General features: G+C 33.6%; 1 protein-coding gene across 14 annotated transcripts in view; it reads right to left on the bottom strand.

Moving 5' to 3' along the window:
- LOC106058806 (early endosome antigen 1-like) overlaps positions 1–19,414 on the bottom strand; it is a 39,866-nt gene that overhangs the window by 17,901 nt on the left and 2,551 nt on the right. For 5 of the 14 annotated variants that reach the window (XM_056038349.1, XM_056038340.1, XM_056038342.1 and 2 more), the window contains exons 2-24: positions 18,852–18,921; positions 18,613–18,695; positions 16,268–16,341; positions 16,084–16,190; positions 15,698–15,884; positions 12,674–12,787; positions 11,148–11,404; positions 10,892–11,015; positions 10,687–10,804; positions 10,386–10,491; positions 10,073–10,298; positions 8,997–9,255; positions 8,499–8,604; positions 8,216–8,411; positions 5,467–5,698; positions 5,158–5,263; positions 4,854–5,070; positions 4,440–4,671; positions 4,137–4,242; positions 3,839–4,055; positions 2,700–2,931; positions 2,385–2,490; positions 2,081–2,297 (exon numbers count right to left, since the gene is read on the bottom strand). In XM_056038349.1, coding sequence (XP_055894324.1) covers positions 2,081–2,297; positions 2,385–2,490; positions 2,700–2,931; positions 3,839–4,055; positions 4,137–4,242; positions 4,440–4,671; positions 4,854–5,070; positions 5,158–5,263; positions 5,467–5,698; positions 8,216–8,411; positions 8,499–8,604; positions 8,997–9,255; positions 10,073–10,298; positions 10,386–10,491; positions 10,687–10,804; positions 10,892–11,015; positions 11,148–11,404; positions 12,674–12,787; positions 15,698–15,884; positions 16,084–16,190; positions 16,268–16,341; positions 18,613–18,695; positions 18,852–18,887 — 3,658 coding nt within the window. In that variant the 5' untranslated portion in view covers positions 18,888–18,921. The remainder of the gene's footprint in view (positions 1–2,080; positions 2,298–2,384; positions 2,491–2,699; positions 2,932–3,838; positions 4,056–4,136; positions 4,243–4,439; positions 4,672–4,853; positions 5,071–5,157; positions 5,264–5,466; positions 5,699–8,215; positions 8,412–8,498; positions 8,605–8,996; positions 9,256–10,072; positions 10,299–10,385; positions 10,492–10,686; positions 10,805–10,891; positions 11,016–11,147; positions 11,405–12,673; positions 12,788–15,697; positions 15,885–16,083; positions 16,191–16,267; positions 16,342–18,612; positions 18,696–18,851; positions 18,922–19,414) is intronic. The other 9 variants (XM_056038341.1, XM_056038343.1, XM_056038348.1 and 6 more) reach the window with 9 other exon arrangements.

The following is a 19,414-nucleotide window of genomic DNA, read 5'->3' as shown; positions in this document are numbered from 1 at the left end:
ACTTTTAGTTTAGCATTTATCGTTTTATTCTTTCAAAGTATGTCCCCTTCACTGAAACATTCTCTGTCTAGTCTGGCCACTCAGTGACTAACTCTCCCACATGTTTCCTTTATTTCATCCTAAAAAATTTTTTTTTGTCACTTCCTTATAAATTTTTTAGCTAGAAAAGAATTGTACTAAAAAAGAAAACTTAAATGACTAAATTCTCTTCTAGAAATTTCAATCAATGTATTGATAGTTACAAACGATGCGAAAAATGAGAGAGAGAAAGAGAGAGAGATTGAGAGATAGAAATCTTTCCTTTGCTGTAATTATTTTTTCTTCAGATTCTTGAATTGTATAGCTAGATTTATTTATGCCTACAATCAGTGATGGGAAGAGACTTTGCAAAAATTTTAGAACATTTTGTACACGCGTTTTTTAACTGACCTGTCTGGGCAATTTAAAAAAGAAGTTACAGAATTTTTTTAATTATGTAGAATTAATTATATTTAATATTTTCTATTTAAAAAATGTATTACATATTACACTGCATAAGCTTTACTATACACATGCACACAAAATGCATGCAAAGGCACTAATGTATGTACATATAGATGAGAGGAGATAGCTTTTTGCAGAAGCTTTTTATCTGGTCCAGGCAGTCTGAGCATTCTATAATAGATTATTGCTTTAGTGGTTTTGTAACAAGTTCTCAAACAACTATAAAAAATGTGTTCGAAAATCAAAACATGCTTGAGTTTCTTTCACTGGCTGTCAAACTATCTACTTGAAGTCCACTAAAAAATGCTTTGAAAAGCAACTGAGAGAAATTGTTGAATCTCTTAAGCAAGAACAACCAGATTAGGAGCAACGCTTAGAGTAAGAGAATGTTTAGCAATAAAACTGTATATTGAGGCTTCCTTATGTGACTCTTTTTCATGCAGATACAAGTTGTTTATAAGAAGTGGATCTCTACCACACTGGGCTTTTAAAGCATTAGTAATGATTAGTTATTAGATATAGAAATACTTTTATATATATTTCTAACTATTAGATCTAGATCTACATTTCTAGATTAAAGTTCTTATGTAGTATAGATCTATCTACTAAACAAAATAGTTATCTAGATCTGAATTCAAGCTCTAGGGGCTAATCCGTAAAGATTGTTTTGCTTCTAAAAGATTTGTGACCATTAAATGGTATCATTCATTGTCAATAAAATCTAGACCTAGATCTATCTATCCCTTACTCAAGATCTCTCAGGAGCTCTAGGGGCTAATCCATAAATATTGTTTTGTTTCTAAAAGATTTGTGACCATTAAATGGTATCATTCATTGTCAATAAAATCTAGACTTAGATCTATCCCTACTCAAGATCTCTCAGGAGATGATGATCTTGATTAAGAATCTAGTTTAATCTACATCTAGACTTGCAGTCAGACTTTCATTAGTCTTACTAGATGTAAATCTACTCAAATCTACTAATTTCGATTTAGTCCTAGATCTAGATCCAATCTAATCTATCAGACTATACTCCCTATACTCTATAGTTATGTAAAGTAGGCCTATATCAGAAAACTCATGGAAGACGACAGGCAGGGTTCAAATTAGACAAATCTAGGTGTGATCATAACAAAAGAGCAAAGCTCATAGCGACCAGGCATAATGACATACTGCCGAAAAGTTGTAAATCAGCCATTGTCATTGAAGTCTAGATTCTATATCTACTTCTAGATAATCTAGATTTAATCTACATCTTATCTAGATCTATCTAGACTGATTCAAATCGCTCTAGATCTAGACCCTAGTTGTCTAGGAATTGTGTCAAGATCTAGATAAAACGAGATTTAAAAAAAAAAAAAGAAATGTGTCAATAGACCAATATCAGATGTGCGTATGTTCAAAACAAATCAAGTATTATTTCACATTCCCAAATGGAAAAATAATAAAACTGGATTCTTTTCTAAAAAAAAAAAATGTCAGGGAAATTTTAGGATTTTTTTGTTATAAAAATGGATCAGGAGAAATTTGTGGAATTCTGAAAATTTGAGGAAAATTCCCATCAATGGACAAATGAGCTTAACTTCAAAATAATTACCATCACTGCCAGCTCTCAGGTTAACTAGCTCTTGTCTCAGCTGCTCATTTTGGTCTTTCAGTGCTTCATAATTTGTTTGCATGGAAATCTTTTCTGAACTGTAAGCTTGTTTAGCCATTTCTATGTCATCCAACTGTAACTGTAACTGGCTTTCCAACTGACTGATAGTTTCTAGATTGGTAACATTTTTCTTTCTTTCAACTTCAAGAAGTTTGACCTGTAAACAAGTAGCAAATATTTGTTAATGCGAAATAGCATAAAAGTCTAAGAGCTAAACCAATCTGTGCATAGCAAGTCTACCAACCTCAGTAGATAATGTACTCAACTCCTGACGTTGTTCATCTGTCAGCTTCTCCAGTGAATGAAGACTCTCTTTACATTGGTCATAATCAACAAGTTTGGTCTCGAGTCTGTGAAACAGTTACAAAAACTTCAGTTGTTAACTCTACTAAACTTACTTTCTAAACATTTCTTTATGCTAGTTCATCTAATTCCTATATTCATTTGTGCTAAACCAAAAAATCCTGGTAACTGAATGCTCTACTTTATTTCAGCTAAGCCTTACAATCTAGTTCCTCTATTTCTTAAATTCAGTTGTGCCTAAGTCAAGTCAACTCACCTCTTATGTTCACTAGTTAACTCATTTAACTGTATATTCAACTCTTTAAGTTCATCCTCTTTATCTTGAAGAGCAACTAAGTTTTTGCTGCGCTCCTCCTGCAATGTATTTATTTCTTGGTCTCTCATTTGAAGATCAGTTTCCATATCCTTCAACTGCAGCTGTAAATCATTTCTCTGGGACGTCATGACTTCAAGTCCACTACGCAAATCACAAAGCTGCAGTGCAGTTTCTGCAAATTAAACAAAAAATGCTTTTCTCTAAACACACACTATATAAGAAATGCAGTCAGCTTTCTCTAGCTCACAAACCAAATTTGAACATTCTCATCTAGAATTAATAAGAGAAATGAATCCTATCCTGCTCGTTAGAAAACTTAGAATGTATCAGCACAACTTATTCATTGGCTGGGGAACTTGATGTGACATGTTTGTTCTCTTTTATATTTTGGGTTGGAAATGTCCTTGCTTTTAAATGAAAATGAATCAAAGAAATCAAAAACAAAACAGTCCTAGTTGAAGTAAATCTTTGAATTTAGTATTTATCATTTTATTCCCTTTAAACATGTCCACATTGTGTCTAGTCTGGCCACTCAGTGACTAACTCTCCCAAATGCTCTGAAAGACACAAAGATAAAGGCACATTCCTCGTCCCATATGCTAGGACAAATTTGTACAAACACTCCTTCTTCCCTAGTGCTATTAGAGCATGGAATGGGTTGCCTGAGCTAGCCAGGAAAACCAGTGACTTGGCTGAATTTAAGTCATTGGTTAATATGCATGACTAAATGCATGACACGTAGGACGTAATCATCTTCTTTTTTGAAGTAACGTCTGTATTATATAAGATAAAATAATGCTTTTCCTTTCTTTAAGCAAAAATATTTTTTGTTTCATTGACTTCATTTCTTTTACAAGAATTTTTTTTTTGCTAGAAAAGAATTATGTCTGGATTCTTGTGTATAAATTTCTTGCTATGTATTTAGAGTTACACACAAAACAATGTGAAAAATGTGAGAGAGACACACGTGGAGATACATTTTTTTTTTAATTAACTGATTTTTTGTGTGCAGATTCTTGACTTGTAGAAAACAAGATTCCTTTACGTTACAATAAAAAACTAAACTTCAAAAAACTTACCATCACGCCCAGCTTGCAAGTTAACTACCTCTTGTTGTAGCTGAGCATTTCGGTCTTTCAATGTTTGATAATTAGCTTCCATGGAAATTTTTTCTGAACTCCAAGACTGTTTAGCAATTTCAGTGTCATCCAACTGTAACTGCAACTGATTTTCCAACTGACTGATAGTTTCTAGATAAGTAACATTTTTATTTCTTTCAACTTCAAGAAGTTTGACCTGCAAACCAGTAGCAAATATATGGAAAATAGCATTAAAGTCTAAGAGCTAAACCAAGCTAGGCATAGGAAGTCTACCAACCTCATTAGATAATGTACTCAGTTCCTGACGTTGTTCATCTGTCAACTGCTCCAGGGAATGAAGACTCTCTTTACATTGGTCATAATCAACAAGTTTGGTCTCAAGCCTGTGAAACACAGTTACAATTCCCAATTATTTTTAAATATCAAGTAAACTTTTTTTTTTTACACATATCTTTGAGCTGGTTTATTCTTATATTCCTAAAAATCTTGGTAACAATTTCTCTATTTTATTTCAACTTAACAATAAAACCTAGTCGCTTTATTTTTTAGATTCATTTGTTCCCTAGTCAAGTCAACCCACCTCTCATGTTCATTGGTTAGTTCATTCAATTGTATCTTTAACTCTCTAAGTTCATCCTCTTTATCTTGAAGAGCAACTAAGTTTTTGCTGCGCTCCTCCTGCAATGTATTTATTTCTTGGTCTTTCATTTGAAGATCAGCTTCTATATCCTTCAACTGCAGCTGTAAACCATTTCTCTGGGATGTCATGGCTTCAAGTCCACTACGCAAGTCACAAAGCTGCAGTGCAGTATCTGCAAATAAAAAAAAAAATTCTTTTCTCTAAACACACACTAAATAAGAAATGCAGGCAACATTCTGTAGCTCACAAACCCAAATTGAACATTGTCACGTACAATTAAGTAGAAAATGAATCCTGTCCTGTTTATCTCAAATCATTTATGCTTATGATTACGCTAAACTTCAAAATACTTACCATCTCGTGCAGCTTGCAAGTTATCTAGCTCTTGTCGCAACTGCTCATTTTGGTCTTTCAACATTTGATTATTTGTTTGCATGGAAATTTTTTCTGAATTCCAGGCCTGTTTAGCCATTTCTATGTCATCCAACTGTAACTGTAACTGATTTTCCAATTGATTGATAGTTTCTTGATTGGTAACATTTTTTGATCTTTCAACTTCAAGAAGCTTGACCTGAAAACCAGTAGCAAATATTTGTTAATGAAAAATAGCATAAAAGTTTAAGAGCTAAACCAATCTGAGCATAGGAAGTCTACCAACCTCATTAGATAATGTACTCAGTTTTTGACATTGTTCATCTGTTAACTTCTCTAGGGAATGAAGATTCTCTTTACATTGGTCATAATCAACAAGTTTGGTCTCAAGCCTGTGAAACACAGTAACAAATACCTTAGGTTTTTAAAATTTAGTAAACTATCAACATTTCTTTGTGCTAGTTCATCTCATTCTTATATTCATTTGTGCTAAACCTAAATATCTTAGTAACTCAATTGCCCTATTTTTTTTTAACTAAGCCATACAATCTAGTTCCTCTATTTTTTAAATTCATTTGTGCCTAAGTCAACCCACCTCTTATGTTCACTAGTTAACTCATTAAATTTTATTTCTATGTTTCTAAGTTCATCCTCTTTATCTTGAAGAGCAACTAAGTTTTTGCTGCGCTCCTCCTGCAATGTATTTATTTCTTGGTCTTTCATTTGAAGATCAGTTTCCATATCCTTCAACTGCAGCTGTAAATCATTTCTCTGGGACATCATGGCTTCAAGTCCACTACGCAAATCACAGAGCTGCACTGCAGTATCTGCAGAATGAGAAAGAAAAAAAGTTTTTTTCACACGCACCAGGTAAGAAGTGCAGTCAAAAATTTTTTAGCTCACAAACCCAAATTGAAAATTGTCTAGTACAATTAAGTAGAAAAATGAATCCTGTCCTGCTCTGTTCTTATTAAAAAAATTTGGAATTTATCAGCACTACTTATTCATTGACAGGGGAACTTATTGTGTCATGTTTGTCCTATTTTATAGTTTGGGATGGAATGTTCTTGTTTTAAATTCAAAATGAAATGGGGGACAGTGCCTGCCGACCTCCTCGTGGTGTCCTTTGGTATCTTAAGTAAGTTTATCCCCTTGTTCTCGGGGTGTTCAGAAAAATGTTAATGCTGCGGGAGCCCCAACTTTCTTAGCAGACTCTCACGGTCTCCTGGTACAGAGCACTGCTGGTGAGGTATGGAGAAAATGCTAAGCTCTGATTGACATAGCCCCTGCACGCTCGTATGGTGTAGAGACTGTGTGTGTCAGGGTCTATAGCTTATGCTTAACTGATCAGCCACTGCCCTGGAGACCAGTGAAAGGTCAAGCCATTAAAATTTGCAAATTACATACCGTTTTTCCAGATAAATCTATGACAAATACTAAATGTGCAAATACTTTTTAAAATGTACAGAATATCTTAAATAACTTTATGCTGTGTTAATTTTTTTTGGATTGGTGCATTTTGTGTATATTCTTGAATATTTTTAGTCTTTTCTGAGTAAATTTTTTTATATTTAGGAAAATACACATTTGCCCCTCAAAATACACATTTCCAGGTCTGGGCATACACATTTACATTTAGCCATGTAGGCATCTCTAAAATAGACAAAGCAATAATTGATAAGAAAGTTTAATTTTTTTTTAAATTTGGCTACACATTATCGTTAGAAAAATTAGAGTTTGTTTCAATCAACTATCGTGTACAGTAAATGATTGGTTTTATAGTATTACCTCCCTTTCTGTAGCAAGATTTGTGGCATGAACTATTATCTCCCCTTCTATATTCACAAATTAGTTTGTTGTAGCATTATTGTGGTAAGATTTAAGTGGTACGTTGATCTGATTGAAAATTTTTCCTTGTTTCTGGAATCTTCTTAAAAGAATAATTTTTTCTGCTATAACCAGCAAAACTTACAAAACTCTACCAAAACAAGTGGGGGAAAAAAAAACTACCTCGAATTCAAAGTATCATCAATCCATGACCTTTACAAAAGGAAGGGAAATAAATATGAAATATCCACTATGACATATCCCTCCTCTCAATTTGCTGTAGAAATTCTGGTAAGGATGCTGCTCAATAGACCATAGCTTTAGCTCGCCTACAGCCGGAAAGTCAATGTTGCCACAGACAGGTTACGGAAGACATAATTTTGACAGTCTATTCAGTCATGAAACTACAGGAAAATGCAAAGAGCACAGATCAAAACTCTACAGCACATTTATAGATTTGACCAAAGCATTTACTAATGTCAGACATGAGGCTCTTTGGCAGATCATGTCTAAATTTGGCTGCCTCGATCAATTCATAACAATGGTGCACCATTTCATGAAGGCATGCAAGCAAGTCAACACATCAGCAAATAATAATGTAACTTTTCCTGTCTCAACTGGTGTTTCACTGCAATGCCCAAGATGCCTTCGGTGAAATCCTGCACATGTCACAGATGAACAATATCCATGCCACAGCAAAAAGGTACCAGTTATAACGGGCTGGACATGTGGACAAGCCTGAAATAGACTCCCCTGTGCACTAGTAAACAATTTTAAGGGGGCCCAAACGAGATATGAAGAGATCCCAAAGAGCTCCATCCAATCCCAATCAGCATCCATGATTGGAAAAATGCTAGCCCATGACATCATACCATACATGTGTGAACGGGGGTATTTCAAGCTAATATATATATATATATATATATATATATATATATATATATATATATATATATATATATATAATTGTCACGCTGGAATCCTAAGTCTGATAGTCAACAGGGCTAACAGTAGAATGTTTATGTGAATGATCAGGTTAAAAGGTCACAATGTGCATGTGTAGAGGCCAGATTTTTCCAAAAGACCTTGAGGAGATATTTTTGTTAACATATAGGTGAGACAGAAAAAGATATGAGGTTGAAAAAAATTTTAGTAACGAAAAAATCCAGAAAGTCTTTTTAGGAGACAGAATTATAAGGAAAGCTAAACTAACCATCAAAATTATTTGTCATCAATCATCACTTCACTTATTAACAATATTATTTGTCAGTCAAATAATCCTACAACATGTACAAGTTATTTATGTTTTATGTGTATTGTTCATCATTGGATTACTTGTTTTATTCAATTGAGTTTGAAATAATATATTCTACACCCTGTTTAAACAGAGGCCCATAAGAACTAACATACATCAATCAATTTAAAGGACAACACTTCTCTCTAAAAAGCAAACATGACAATATTTATAGCTGAATTCACTAATGCTTTAAAATTAAGCTTAACTTCAAAATAGTTACCGGCTTGTTCAGATTGCAGCTTCTCATTTCGGTCTTTCAACGCTTCATAATTTGCTTGCATAGAAATCTTTTCGGAATTCCAAGACTGTTTAGCAATTTCAGTGTCATCCAACTGTAACTGTAACAGGTTTTCCAACTGACTGATAATTTCTAAATTGGTTACATTTTTCTCTCTTTCACCTTCAAGAAGTTTGACCTGCAAACCAGTAGCAAATATTTGTTAACGAAAAATAGCATAAAGGTCTGAGAGCTAAACCAAGCAAGGCATACCAAGTCTACCAACCTCAGTAGATAATGTAATCAGTTCCTGACGTTGTTCATCTGTCAACTTCTCCAGGGAATGAAGGCTCTCTTTACATTGGTCATAATCAACAAGTTTGGTCTCAAGTCTGTGAAACACAGTTACAAAAACTAGTTTTAAACTCTACTAAACTTATTTTCTAAACATTTCTTAGTGCTAGTTCATCTAATTCCTATATTCATTTGTGCAAATCTGAATATCCTGGCAACTCGACGTTTCTATTTATTTGAACTACTCTACAATCTAGTTCCTCTATTTCTTAAATTCATTTGCGCCCAAGCCACGTCAAGCGCGACGAATGGTCATAGAAGGCCTCAACACTGACCTGCAACATTGCAACCTAGGGCATGAATAGATCAATAAATTGTTGCCACATCACAGGTCTGTATGACGCGGCATTGCGATATTGGTCTCCACACATTGTGACGTAGCAAGACAGTATTGAGGCCTTCAATAGTGAATGGTCTCGTGTCAACCCACCTCTTATGTTCACTGGTTAATTCATCAAACTGTATCTTTAACTGTCTGAGTTCATCCACTTCATCTTGGAGAGTAAGTAAGCTTTTAATGCGTTCCTGCAATATATCGATCTCTTGGTTTTTCTTTTGAATCTCAGATTCCATATCCTTCAGCTGCAGTTGTAAACCATCATGCTGCGATGTCATGGCTTCAAGTTCACAGCGCAAATCCCGAAGCTGCAGTTCAAGACAAATACCCATAGATTCTCCAGGTTCTGTATCTGCAGAAGGATAAAAAAAAAATGTATTGTATAAATATTATACACACAAAATAACTGCGCTAAACAGTTGTTCTCTAACACACAAACCCAAAAATTGTCAAGTACAAAATGAATCCTTCTTGCTTTTTTAAAAATGTTTCTCTGTGGACACAAATTCAATGTATCAGCACTACCCATTCATTGACAGGGAAACGATGTGACATGTTTGTTCTATTTTATAGTTTGCAATGGAATGTTCTTGCTTTTAATTGAAAATGAGTCAAAGTAATCATCACACATTTCTACTTAGGATCAATAAGGCAAGTTCACGTGAATGCTAACGAGAGATCCAAGGTTACAAAGTTATGATGTGTAAATGGGTAAGTTACGCTCACATAAGCTTCTTCAGAAACATCTTACATAAAGAAAAGTTGGACTGTATAGACATGTAGAAGAAATTGTGACATATGAATCTTTTAGTTTAGTATTTAACATTTGATTCCCTTTCATTGTGTCAACTTAACATACACTTTCTGTGTCTAATCTAGCCATTCAGTAACAATCTCTTTCTTCCACATATTTTTCCTTTATTAAATTTTAAATATATTGTTTCTCTTCCTTTATTTTTTCAACATTTTTGCTAAAAAAGGAATTCCACTGAATAAGAAAACTTCATGTCTGGATTCTCTTCTAGAAATTTCTAGTAAGATTTTACAAAAACTGTGGGCAAACTTCAGAGAAAGGAAATAGAAACCTTTTTTTTTTTCCCTCACATATTCTTGACTTGTATAACTAGATCCCTTATGCTTACAAATAAACTTAACTTCAAAATACTTACCATCACGCCCAGACTGCAAGTTATCTAACTCTTGTCGCAGCTGCTCATTTTGATCTTTCAACATTTGATTATTAACTTGCATGGAAATCTTTTCTGAACTCCAAGCCTGTTTAGCGATTTCAGTGTCCTCCAACTGTGACTGTAATTGGTGAGCCCGGTTTTCTAACTGGCGAATAGTTTCTAGGTTGGTAGCATTTTTCTTTCTTTCAACCTCAAGAAGTTTGACCTGTAAACAAGTAGCAAATGTTTGTTGAAGAAAAATAGCATAAAATTCTAAGAGCCAAACCAATCTGAGCATAGGAAGTCTACCAACCTCATTAGATAATGTACTCAATTCCTGACGTTGTTCATCTGTCAACTTCTCAAGAAAATAAAGACTCTCTTTACATTGGTCATAATCAACAAGTTTTGTCTCAAGTCTGTGAAACACAGTTACAAAATCTTTATTTTTAAAGTCTACTAAACTTGCTTGCTAAACATTTCTTCAAATCATATTCATTTTGTGCCAAACCTAAAAATCCTGGAAACTCAATTTCTCTATTTTATGTTAAGTGAGCTATACATACAATCTAGTTCCTCTATTTTATAAATCATAAATTCATAAGTAAACCTACCTCTTATATTCACTGGTTAACTCATTAAATTGTATCTTTAACTCTTGAAGTTCATCCTCTTTATCTTGTAGAGCAAGTAAACTTTTAATTCGCTCCTGCAGCTTAACAATCTCTGAGTCTGTATTCAAGGATAAAAAAAATGAGGTTTAGGGGTGTAATAATTTTTTTTTAAAGCATTTACACAGTCAAGGTAAAAGTTGCCTACCTTTGGTAGCATTCTGTGCATGTTGGTCTCGCAGTTGGTCCTGCAACTCATCTTTTAAGTAGCTCTCATCTGACAGTCTCTGCTTCAACTGTCTTATCTCCATATCTTTTTGATTTAGAGTGGCCTAAGGTGATAATATTATAACATCATTAATTACCTTACCCATAGAACACCTATCCAAAAGAACCTTTACAGAGGTAAAGGATGACACTAATTGTTTTATAACAGAAACCAAATTCTGAGCATGTTTACTCACTTTCTGTATGACTTGAGGTGACTGAACAAACTGCAACAAAGGGGACTGAGGAGAGACTGCTTGGAGGTTTAGATCTTTCAATGGGGAAGTTATCTCACTCAAGGAGCTGTTCAGTGCAGCCATTTTAATGGCCTTAGAATGGCGGTCCTTTTTACTGGTAGAAGGGGCAAAAGAAAAACGCCTGGAGTCTCTTGGAGTGGATGAGGTGAACAACTGTGCAGGGGGCTTCTGGCCAGGTTCAGGACTGACAACATTACCTAAAAGGTAAAAAAAAAAAAAGATTTTTTTTCAGTAAAATATAGACATTTATTGAGCTTTATTCAACCACAATCCTATATTTTTAGCACTGTAGTTTATAAAATTATATTGTAAGCATTTGTAAAATTTTAATCAAACCATACCATTTTATATTATAAATCACAAAACTAACGAGTTTTGCATTTATTATTTGGTTTTAAATGAGTTCATAAATATATCTGTTTCTAGAAAAAAAATCATTTCTATCCTTGTTTAATTGATTCGTCATTCAACGGCTAATGTTAATTTTTTTTTATAGCATATTTAGATTTCAAAGTCAGTGAAATATAAATTTTTTGTATTGACTACCTTTGTATTTTACAAATGATAACTTATCCATTAAAGATCTTAAGTCAAGTATTAAAAGAAAACAACTAATAAAATATGACATTCACTGATCGAAAGATTGCAAATAGATTATCTTAACCCCAAACCAATGAAATAAAAAATTCAAATCAGACCTGAATGTAATTAAGCTCAATCCAAAAGATAGATTAGATACACACACTAAGCCGTCTGAACAGGAGTTAAATAGTTTAAGTGACAGCTCTTCAAAACAACAGAGGGTGTCAAGTTTATCTGTTGTAGCCAACAAATAGGAAGGTACCAGGTAACCACCACAAACGCCTAATTTTATTTCCCCTAAACAAAAATTAAATGGATGCACTAGAGACATCCTGAACTTCAAACTGTTAGCCAATCAATTCACATCTACAAAACTTCCATTGTTAGCCAAGTTACAAACATCCTGGTCTCATTGTAGAAAATTGACAGGGCTTAAAACAACTGTTATAAGAACACGTAGTTGATCATAATGGATGGCTGCCTGTTCATGTGGTATGGGCTCTGGACTATCCCTTCGATGGTCCCAGATATGAACCAGGGCTAGGCGGTAATAATCGTCGATTCTGAAGAAACACCAGAAACATGCAAAACAAACGATCACAATGTGAACCTGTTCTACACTATTGCAATTAGGAATAATGGCCAAGAATCAAAACAAAACACCATAGATGGAAACTTGATTGAAATAAAAATTGCAAGATTAAAAGAAAAGAAAAAAAATGTGTAATTAAGGTTAAAAAGGAAGAAGAAAAAAAAAGCACTATCAGAAAAACTGAATGTTATAGGAGATATAGACCATATAGCCTATGGGTTAACTCTGCGCCATATCTACCAAGCTGTAGCCAAGGCAAATATATTTTTTTTTAAGCAAGGCCTGTATTTACCTGACATCACAGGTGAACATGTCAGAGGCTGTGCTGCAAAGGCTGATAAAGAAACAGAGGTCTGAGTCCCAAGCCAAGTGAACAAGGCAGCTGGATTTAATTCAATGTCCTGATCTAAAATCATTAAATGATTGTGAGTGGGAATATGAAGGTCCATATTATATTGGTGAATGTGAGATAAGTTCATGAGTGATACACAAATAATGAGAGGACATGGTGCGCATTCGTGTTTTGTTTTTCAACTCAAGAGCACAGGATCAAAGAAACGAATTGTACGAACATGTGCTGAACAGATAGAAAGATATATATTTGTTTAAGTACCTAAACATTTGATTTATTTATTAGTATCGCAATGGGCTCTCAAGTTTAGATGTCAACTCTGTTCAAAGAAAAATTTAACTAGACAGTTACATTTGAGCCATTTAAATTTCCATTAAAAGAAACTGCAAAGCTAAAATCTAATGATGGGGTCAGAACAGGGGGAGTCAACTTACTTCTCTGACATAAGCAGCAAGGAAACAATAACAAAACAGGGTTCAAAACACTTAATTTTTTTTTTTTAGATGTTATATCGTAATCCTTAGCCTTGATATTATTAAAGTAAAGACCTTGCGATCAATGGGAGCAGTTGAAGTGAAGCTCATCTCTTACTATGGGCAATGGTTAAGAGGGTGTCATGTGGTCAGAATATAGTTAGGTACCCATTAGAGTTGGGTAGACAGGTATCCAAAAAATCCCATTCTTGACTAGGATTCGATCATGATACTCTTCAGTCTGGAAGTCAAGCACTTTACTACTAAGCCACATTGATATTTGCATTCATTATAAAATAAATATGAATTACATTACTTTTTCTAGAATAACTATTGATATACAAATATTTTTCTTATTTCTGACAATCATGTCACTAATGCTACAGAGAAGCTAACTTGACAATGTTGTCATTTTCTGTTATTGAACTATTATTTCAAATGTGTTTTCTTCAATAGAGCATGCAAAATGTATAATTGATATCACAGTTTACTTAAGCCTGCCATACTAAATAGTAAAATATTAGATACATATATTATACATAAGGTATAAACAACTTGTTTGTTACTAGAGTAATAAACCTTTCACATTGTACTTTTATCTAAAAGAAAATTGAATTCAGATTTGATCTTGGGAAGTTACATTTTACATACATGCTACAAACCCTGGACATAAACTAGTTGAGTAAAAAGTTCTCCCTTTCAGACCTTGCAATCTAAAGGGCAGATGATGTTAAAGCTGTTTTTTTTCTGTGGCCAATGGTTAACAAGCAGGGTCTCATGTGGCCAGCACAACGAGCAACCACCTTTACTTTCCTCAACTTTTGAGTTTGGTGGACTCAGGGGCACCCTAAAAATCAAGAAATTCAAAATCCCAGTCTTCACCGAGATTCAAACACAGGACCCCCACATTCTGAAGCTAAGCACTTAATCACTCAGCTATTGTGCCCCTGGACATAAACTGCAATGGAACAATCTCCTTTTAACTCTTTGACTCTGGAATCATTTTCCATGTTTGGACGGAATTAATTTTTTCCGCCATTTCAGAATGTACTACCTCGCATTGATTTAACTTGAATAACTTTTTATATTTATTATTGGAAAATAATAATAAATTTGATATGGAATTAAAGAGAAATGCATGCTCTTTCTATTTTTTAAATGTTTTAGCTTGCAAATCATGTTGTTGTTGTAATTTTTGAGTTTTGAGTATAAAAATGAAAATTGAAAAACCCACCGACATTGAAAATATCCATCCAAGTGCATGTAATAAGAAATTTATTGTCCGAATTGAATCCAAAGAACTTTTTTTCTCATTTTTATCCATTTATTTACACAGAAGAAACAGCAATAGACACTAAAAATAATAAACTGGAACTAATAATCCAATGTCACTACTTTAACGAAAAAGCCTATAAAAAAAAGGAAATCATTTGGAACAAAAAACTTTTACATTAAAACTAGTCCAACTGCACAGCATATATATATATATATATATATATATATATATATATATATATATATATATATATATTATAAATATTCCTTCTAGCTGTGATATTTGTGGAAGCAGTCAATATGAATGTGTGGGTTCGACTCCCATCCAGCGCAAACATAAACCGTTCTTACTGGCCAACAGTGTTTACATACTCTGTCTTTCTTTATAGTTATAGGTCTCCATTCTCTGAAAATGGATTTTATTCTAGCAGGGGTGTTCAATTTAATCCTATGGTCAGCATAGCTATTTATTGTGCTGACAAGACTATCAACAATGTCATTGTCAATAAAAAATAACAACAGTCCAGCTCATTAGATGCAGTGCTGACTAAGTCCAGGTTGACACCCACATTTCTTGCTGGAACAAATCTGAAATTGTTCTGTTTCAGTGCCTGGATCAACCTCTATCTAATTAGATCTAAATGATGTAGAAACTTAATTAATTCTAGATCTACACTGAACTTTAGCTGGGGGTGGGGCTGCTTCATCAGCTGATAAACTTCATCATTACTAAACCTAGCCCTAGAAATTAATTCATGATACCATTTGATTTAGAATCAATATCACCACCAGATAAAACAATATCACTGTCATCTGAACTATTTTCAATAACAAATTCTCTAACTTTCTCATCAAAGAAATATTTAGACCGACAAAGTTTAGATGGCCCTGGTTGAGGCTCCATGTTAAAATACATGCACGCAGAAAAAATAAACGTAGTCTCCAAATATAAACATGTTGAATGAAGGAAATTCCAGATGTTTAGCAAACGGAAACCATTCCAGATAAAAAATTAAGCAATAAAAAACATGGATCGGAGAAATAGAAACAAAAAAAAAAAAAAAAAAACAACTTTAAAACACTGACGATTTCAGTGCTGATCCGACCTTTTTTTCGAGTAAAACCAACGTCAAGTGCGTTGTTCCGGAGTCAAAGAGTTAACTTGTTTTAAAAATACAAACATAACAAAAGGGTCCAAATGAAAACTAAAGCTGACCTGATGGCATCAATAATACTGCCTCGATGTTATCAGTCAATGAGAGCTCCATTGAGCCAGGCTGTACAACACTATTAATCAAGGACATTATAACTGGATGCAGCGACTCAGGCAACTTTAGGGCCGTCTCAACAAAAAGTTTACAATTCTTGTCAAGGACACCAATACCGTACAATACTAATGCAATCTGTAACAATGCGAAATTAAAACAGTAAATAATTAAAAAAGACATCTATAAAAAAAAGTATTAAAAAATTTATGAATTATTTAGTAGAACTATAAACATTAAAATTCATCAATAATAAATTAAAATGTTGGTCTGTTTTCTAAAATACCTTTAACAGCACAAAACATTTTTTTTTTACAGAAATCTTTAGTTTAGTCACCTTAGATAGCTCCAGCTCAACTACTGCATTATTTTCTAATGAATTCACGTTTTGTAAAAGAATCTTAAAGTTCAGAATTTTTTCTATTTTGTCCTTTCCATATATTTCTGAAAAACAAAAAAAAATATTAGAAATTGCAATTTTCCCCATGATTTTTTAAATAAAAATTTAAGATGAACTGTACCTTGCAAAAATTTGTGTGTGAATGTCAGTCGCTCTTCACTTGTCTCCACATCACGATCTTTTGGAGAATGGTGCCTAAAAGAAAGATTGTAATGAAAAGAATAAAAGTTGCTTTTAATCAAACTAGTAGAACAAAACTAGATTGAACATTTTCCAACACAATGAACACTTCGTTGATCATTCTCCAACACAATGAACATAACTAGACTGAACTTTCCCCAACACAATGAACACTTCACTGAGCATTCTCCAACACAATGAACATAACTAGACTGAACTTTCCCCAACACAATGAACACTTCATTGAGCATTCTCCAACACAATGAACATAACTAGACTGAACTTTCCCCAACACAATGAACACTTCATTGAGCATTCTCCAACACAATGAACATAACTAGACTGAACTTTCCCCAACACAATGAACACTTCATTGAGCATTCTCCAACACAATGAACATAACTAGACTGAACTTTCCCTAACACAATGAACACTTCATTGATCATTCTCCAACACAATGAACATAACTAGACTGAACTTTCCCCAACACAATGAACACGTCATTGATCATTCTCCAACACAATGAACATAACTAGACTGAACTTTCCCCAACACAAAGAACACTTCATTGATCATTCTCCAACACAATGAACATAACTAGACTGAACTTTCCCCAACACAATGAACACTTCATTGATCATTCTCCAACACAATGAACATAACTAGACTGAACTTTCCCCAACACAAAGAACACTTCATTGATCATTCTCCAACACAATGAACATAACTAGACTGAACTTTCCCTAACACAATGAACACTTCATTGATCATTCTCCAACACAATGAACATAACTAGACTGAACTTTCCCCAACACAATGAACACGTCATTGATCATTCTGCAAGACAATGAACACTTCATTGATCATTCTGCAAGACAATGAATATAACTAGACTGAACATTTTCAAACACAATGAACACTTCATTGATCATTCTCCAACACAATGAACATAACTAGACTGAACATTTTCAAACACAATGAACACTTCATTGATCATTCTCCAACACAATGAACATAACTAGACTGAACATTTTCAAACACAATGAACACTTCATTGATCATTCTCCAACACAATGAACATAACTAGACTGAACATTTTCAAACACAATGAACACTTCATTGATCATTCTCCAACACAATGAACATAACTAGACTGAACATTTTCAAACACAATGAACACTTCATTGATCATTCTCCAACACAATGAACATAACTAGACTGAACATTTTCAAACACAATGAACACGTCATTGATCATTCTCCAACACAATGAACATAACTAGACTGAACTTTCCCCAACACAAAGAACACTTCATTGATCATTCTCCAACACAATGAACATAACTAGACTGAACTTTCCCTAACACAATGAACACTTCATTGATCATTCTCCAACACAATGAACATAACTAGACTGAACTTTCCCCAACACAATGAACACGTCATTGATCATTCTGCAAGACAATGAACACTTCATTGATCATTCTGCAAGACAATGAATATAACTAGACTGAACATTTTCAAACACAATGAACACTTCATTGATCATTCTCCAACACAATGAACATAACTAGACTGAACATTTTCAAACACAATGAACACTTCATTGATCATTCTCCAACACAATGAACATAACTAGACTGAACATTTTCAAACACAATGAACACTTCATTGATCATTCTCCAACACAATGAACATAACTAGACTGAACATTTTCAAACACAATGAACACTTCATTGATCATTCTCCAACACAATGAACATAACTAGACTGAACATTTTCAAACACAATGAACACTTCATTGATCATTCTCCAACACAATGAACATAACTAGACTGAACTTTCCCCAACACAATGAACACTTCATTGATCATTCTCCAACACAAGGAACATAACTAGACTGAACATTTTCAAACACAATGAACATAACTAGACTGAACACCCCCAACACAATGAACACTTCATTGATCATTCTCCAACACAATGAACATAACTAGACTGAACTTTCCCCAACACAATGAACACTTCATTGATCATTCTCCAACACAAGGAACATAACCAGACTGAACATTTTCAAACACAATGAACATAACTAGACTGAACACCCCCAACACCATAAAACTTAACTAACTCTTCTCTTTTGTAATATTAATATGTGGCTTCACACTCAAAGCAAGCAAGTTAAGCTATTTAAGAGGCAGATCAAAAGGAGATTGCTTTATTTTAAACTAAAACCCAAGTATTATTAATTTCGCTAATTAATTAATGTTATTGATAAAATGCTTACAATAATCTCAAGACGTGAAAGTAAAAATCTCCATCTCTTAAGTCAAACAGAGACTCAACACGCTTCCCCCAAAGAGATTGAATCTAGTAAAGAAAATAGGAAAAGAAATATTAAGTATTAGTTGACTAATATCTATAACAAATATTTAGTTCTCTAGTAAAAATTAAATTGTAAACAAAATGTGCATAGTATATTATACATTTATATATATATATAATTTAAACTGATTACTGTTTTACCATCTGTAATAGTGTTTCTCTTTTCAGAGGATCCATTTTCACAATCTTAAGAAGACCTCTTAGAGACCTGCTGAAAAAAAAAAATTAGCTTTAACAAAACTGACACAGTCTATCAGCTAGAAGAGATAAGATACTATTCAATCCATTCTTTGGCAGAATTCTAGTTTTAACTAAATCATTCTAGTAACAGTATTGTCAAAGCACTTTCCCAACTAAGATGGAGTCTAACATGAGATATAATTTAATACAACTTCACCAGAGTGAGCGTATTATATTCTTAACGGTGAACTTAAATGCCATTTTAAAACACAACTAAACAGAACTTAACTTATTAATAAATATAAAATGCTTTCAATTTCAGCGAAGAAGCGCAAGTTAAAAATGATACTATAGACAAGATATAGCTCAATAAAAATACATATCCTTCTAACAAATGTCTCTCACTTGTTTTCAATTCATCTTCACACTTGACCTAAGACAGGCCACATCATGAATTTGGCTAAAAATCTGTGCAGTCTACACAACCAAACCACCCACCTACCTTTTCTCATGGTTACAAAAGA

This window comes from Biomphalaria glabrata, chromosome 8 (genome assembly GCF_947242115.1).
Source record: "Biomphalaria glabrata chromosome 8, xgBioGlab47.1, whole genome shotgun sequence".
In the NCBI taxonomy this organism is placed as follows: domain Eukaryota; kingdom Metazoa; phylum Mollusca; class Gastropoda; family Planorbidae; genus Biomphalaria; species Biomphalaria glabrata.
Note: the sequence above shows the minus strand (reverse complement) of the source record. Positions and strands in the feature narration are given on the sequence as shown.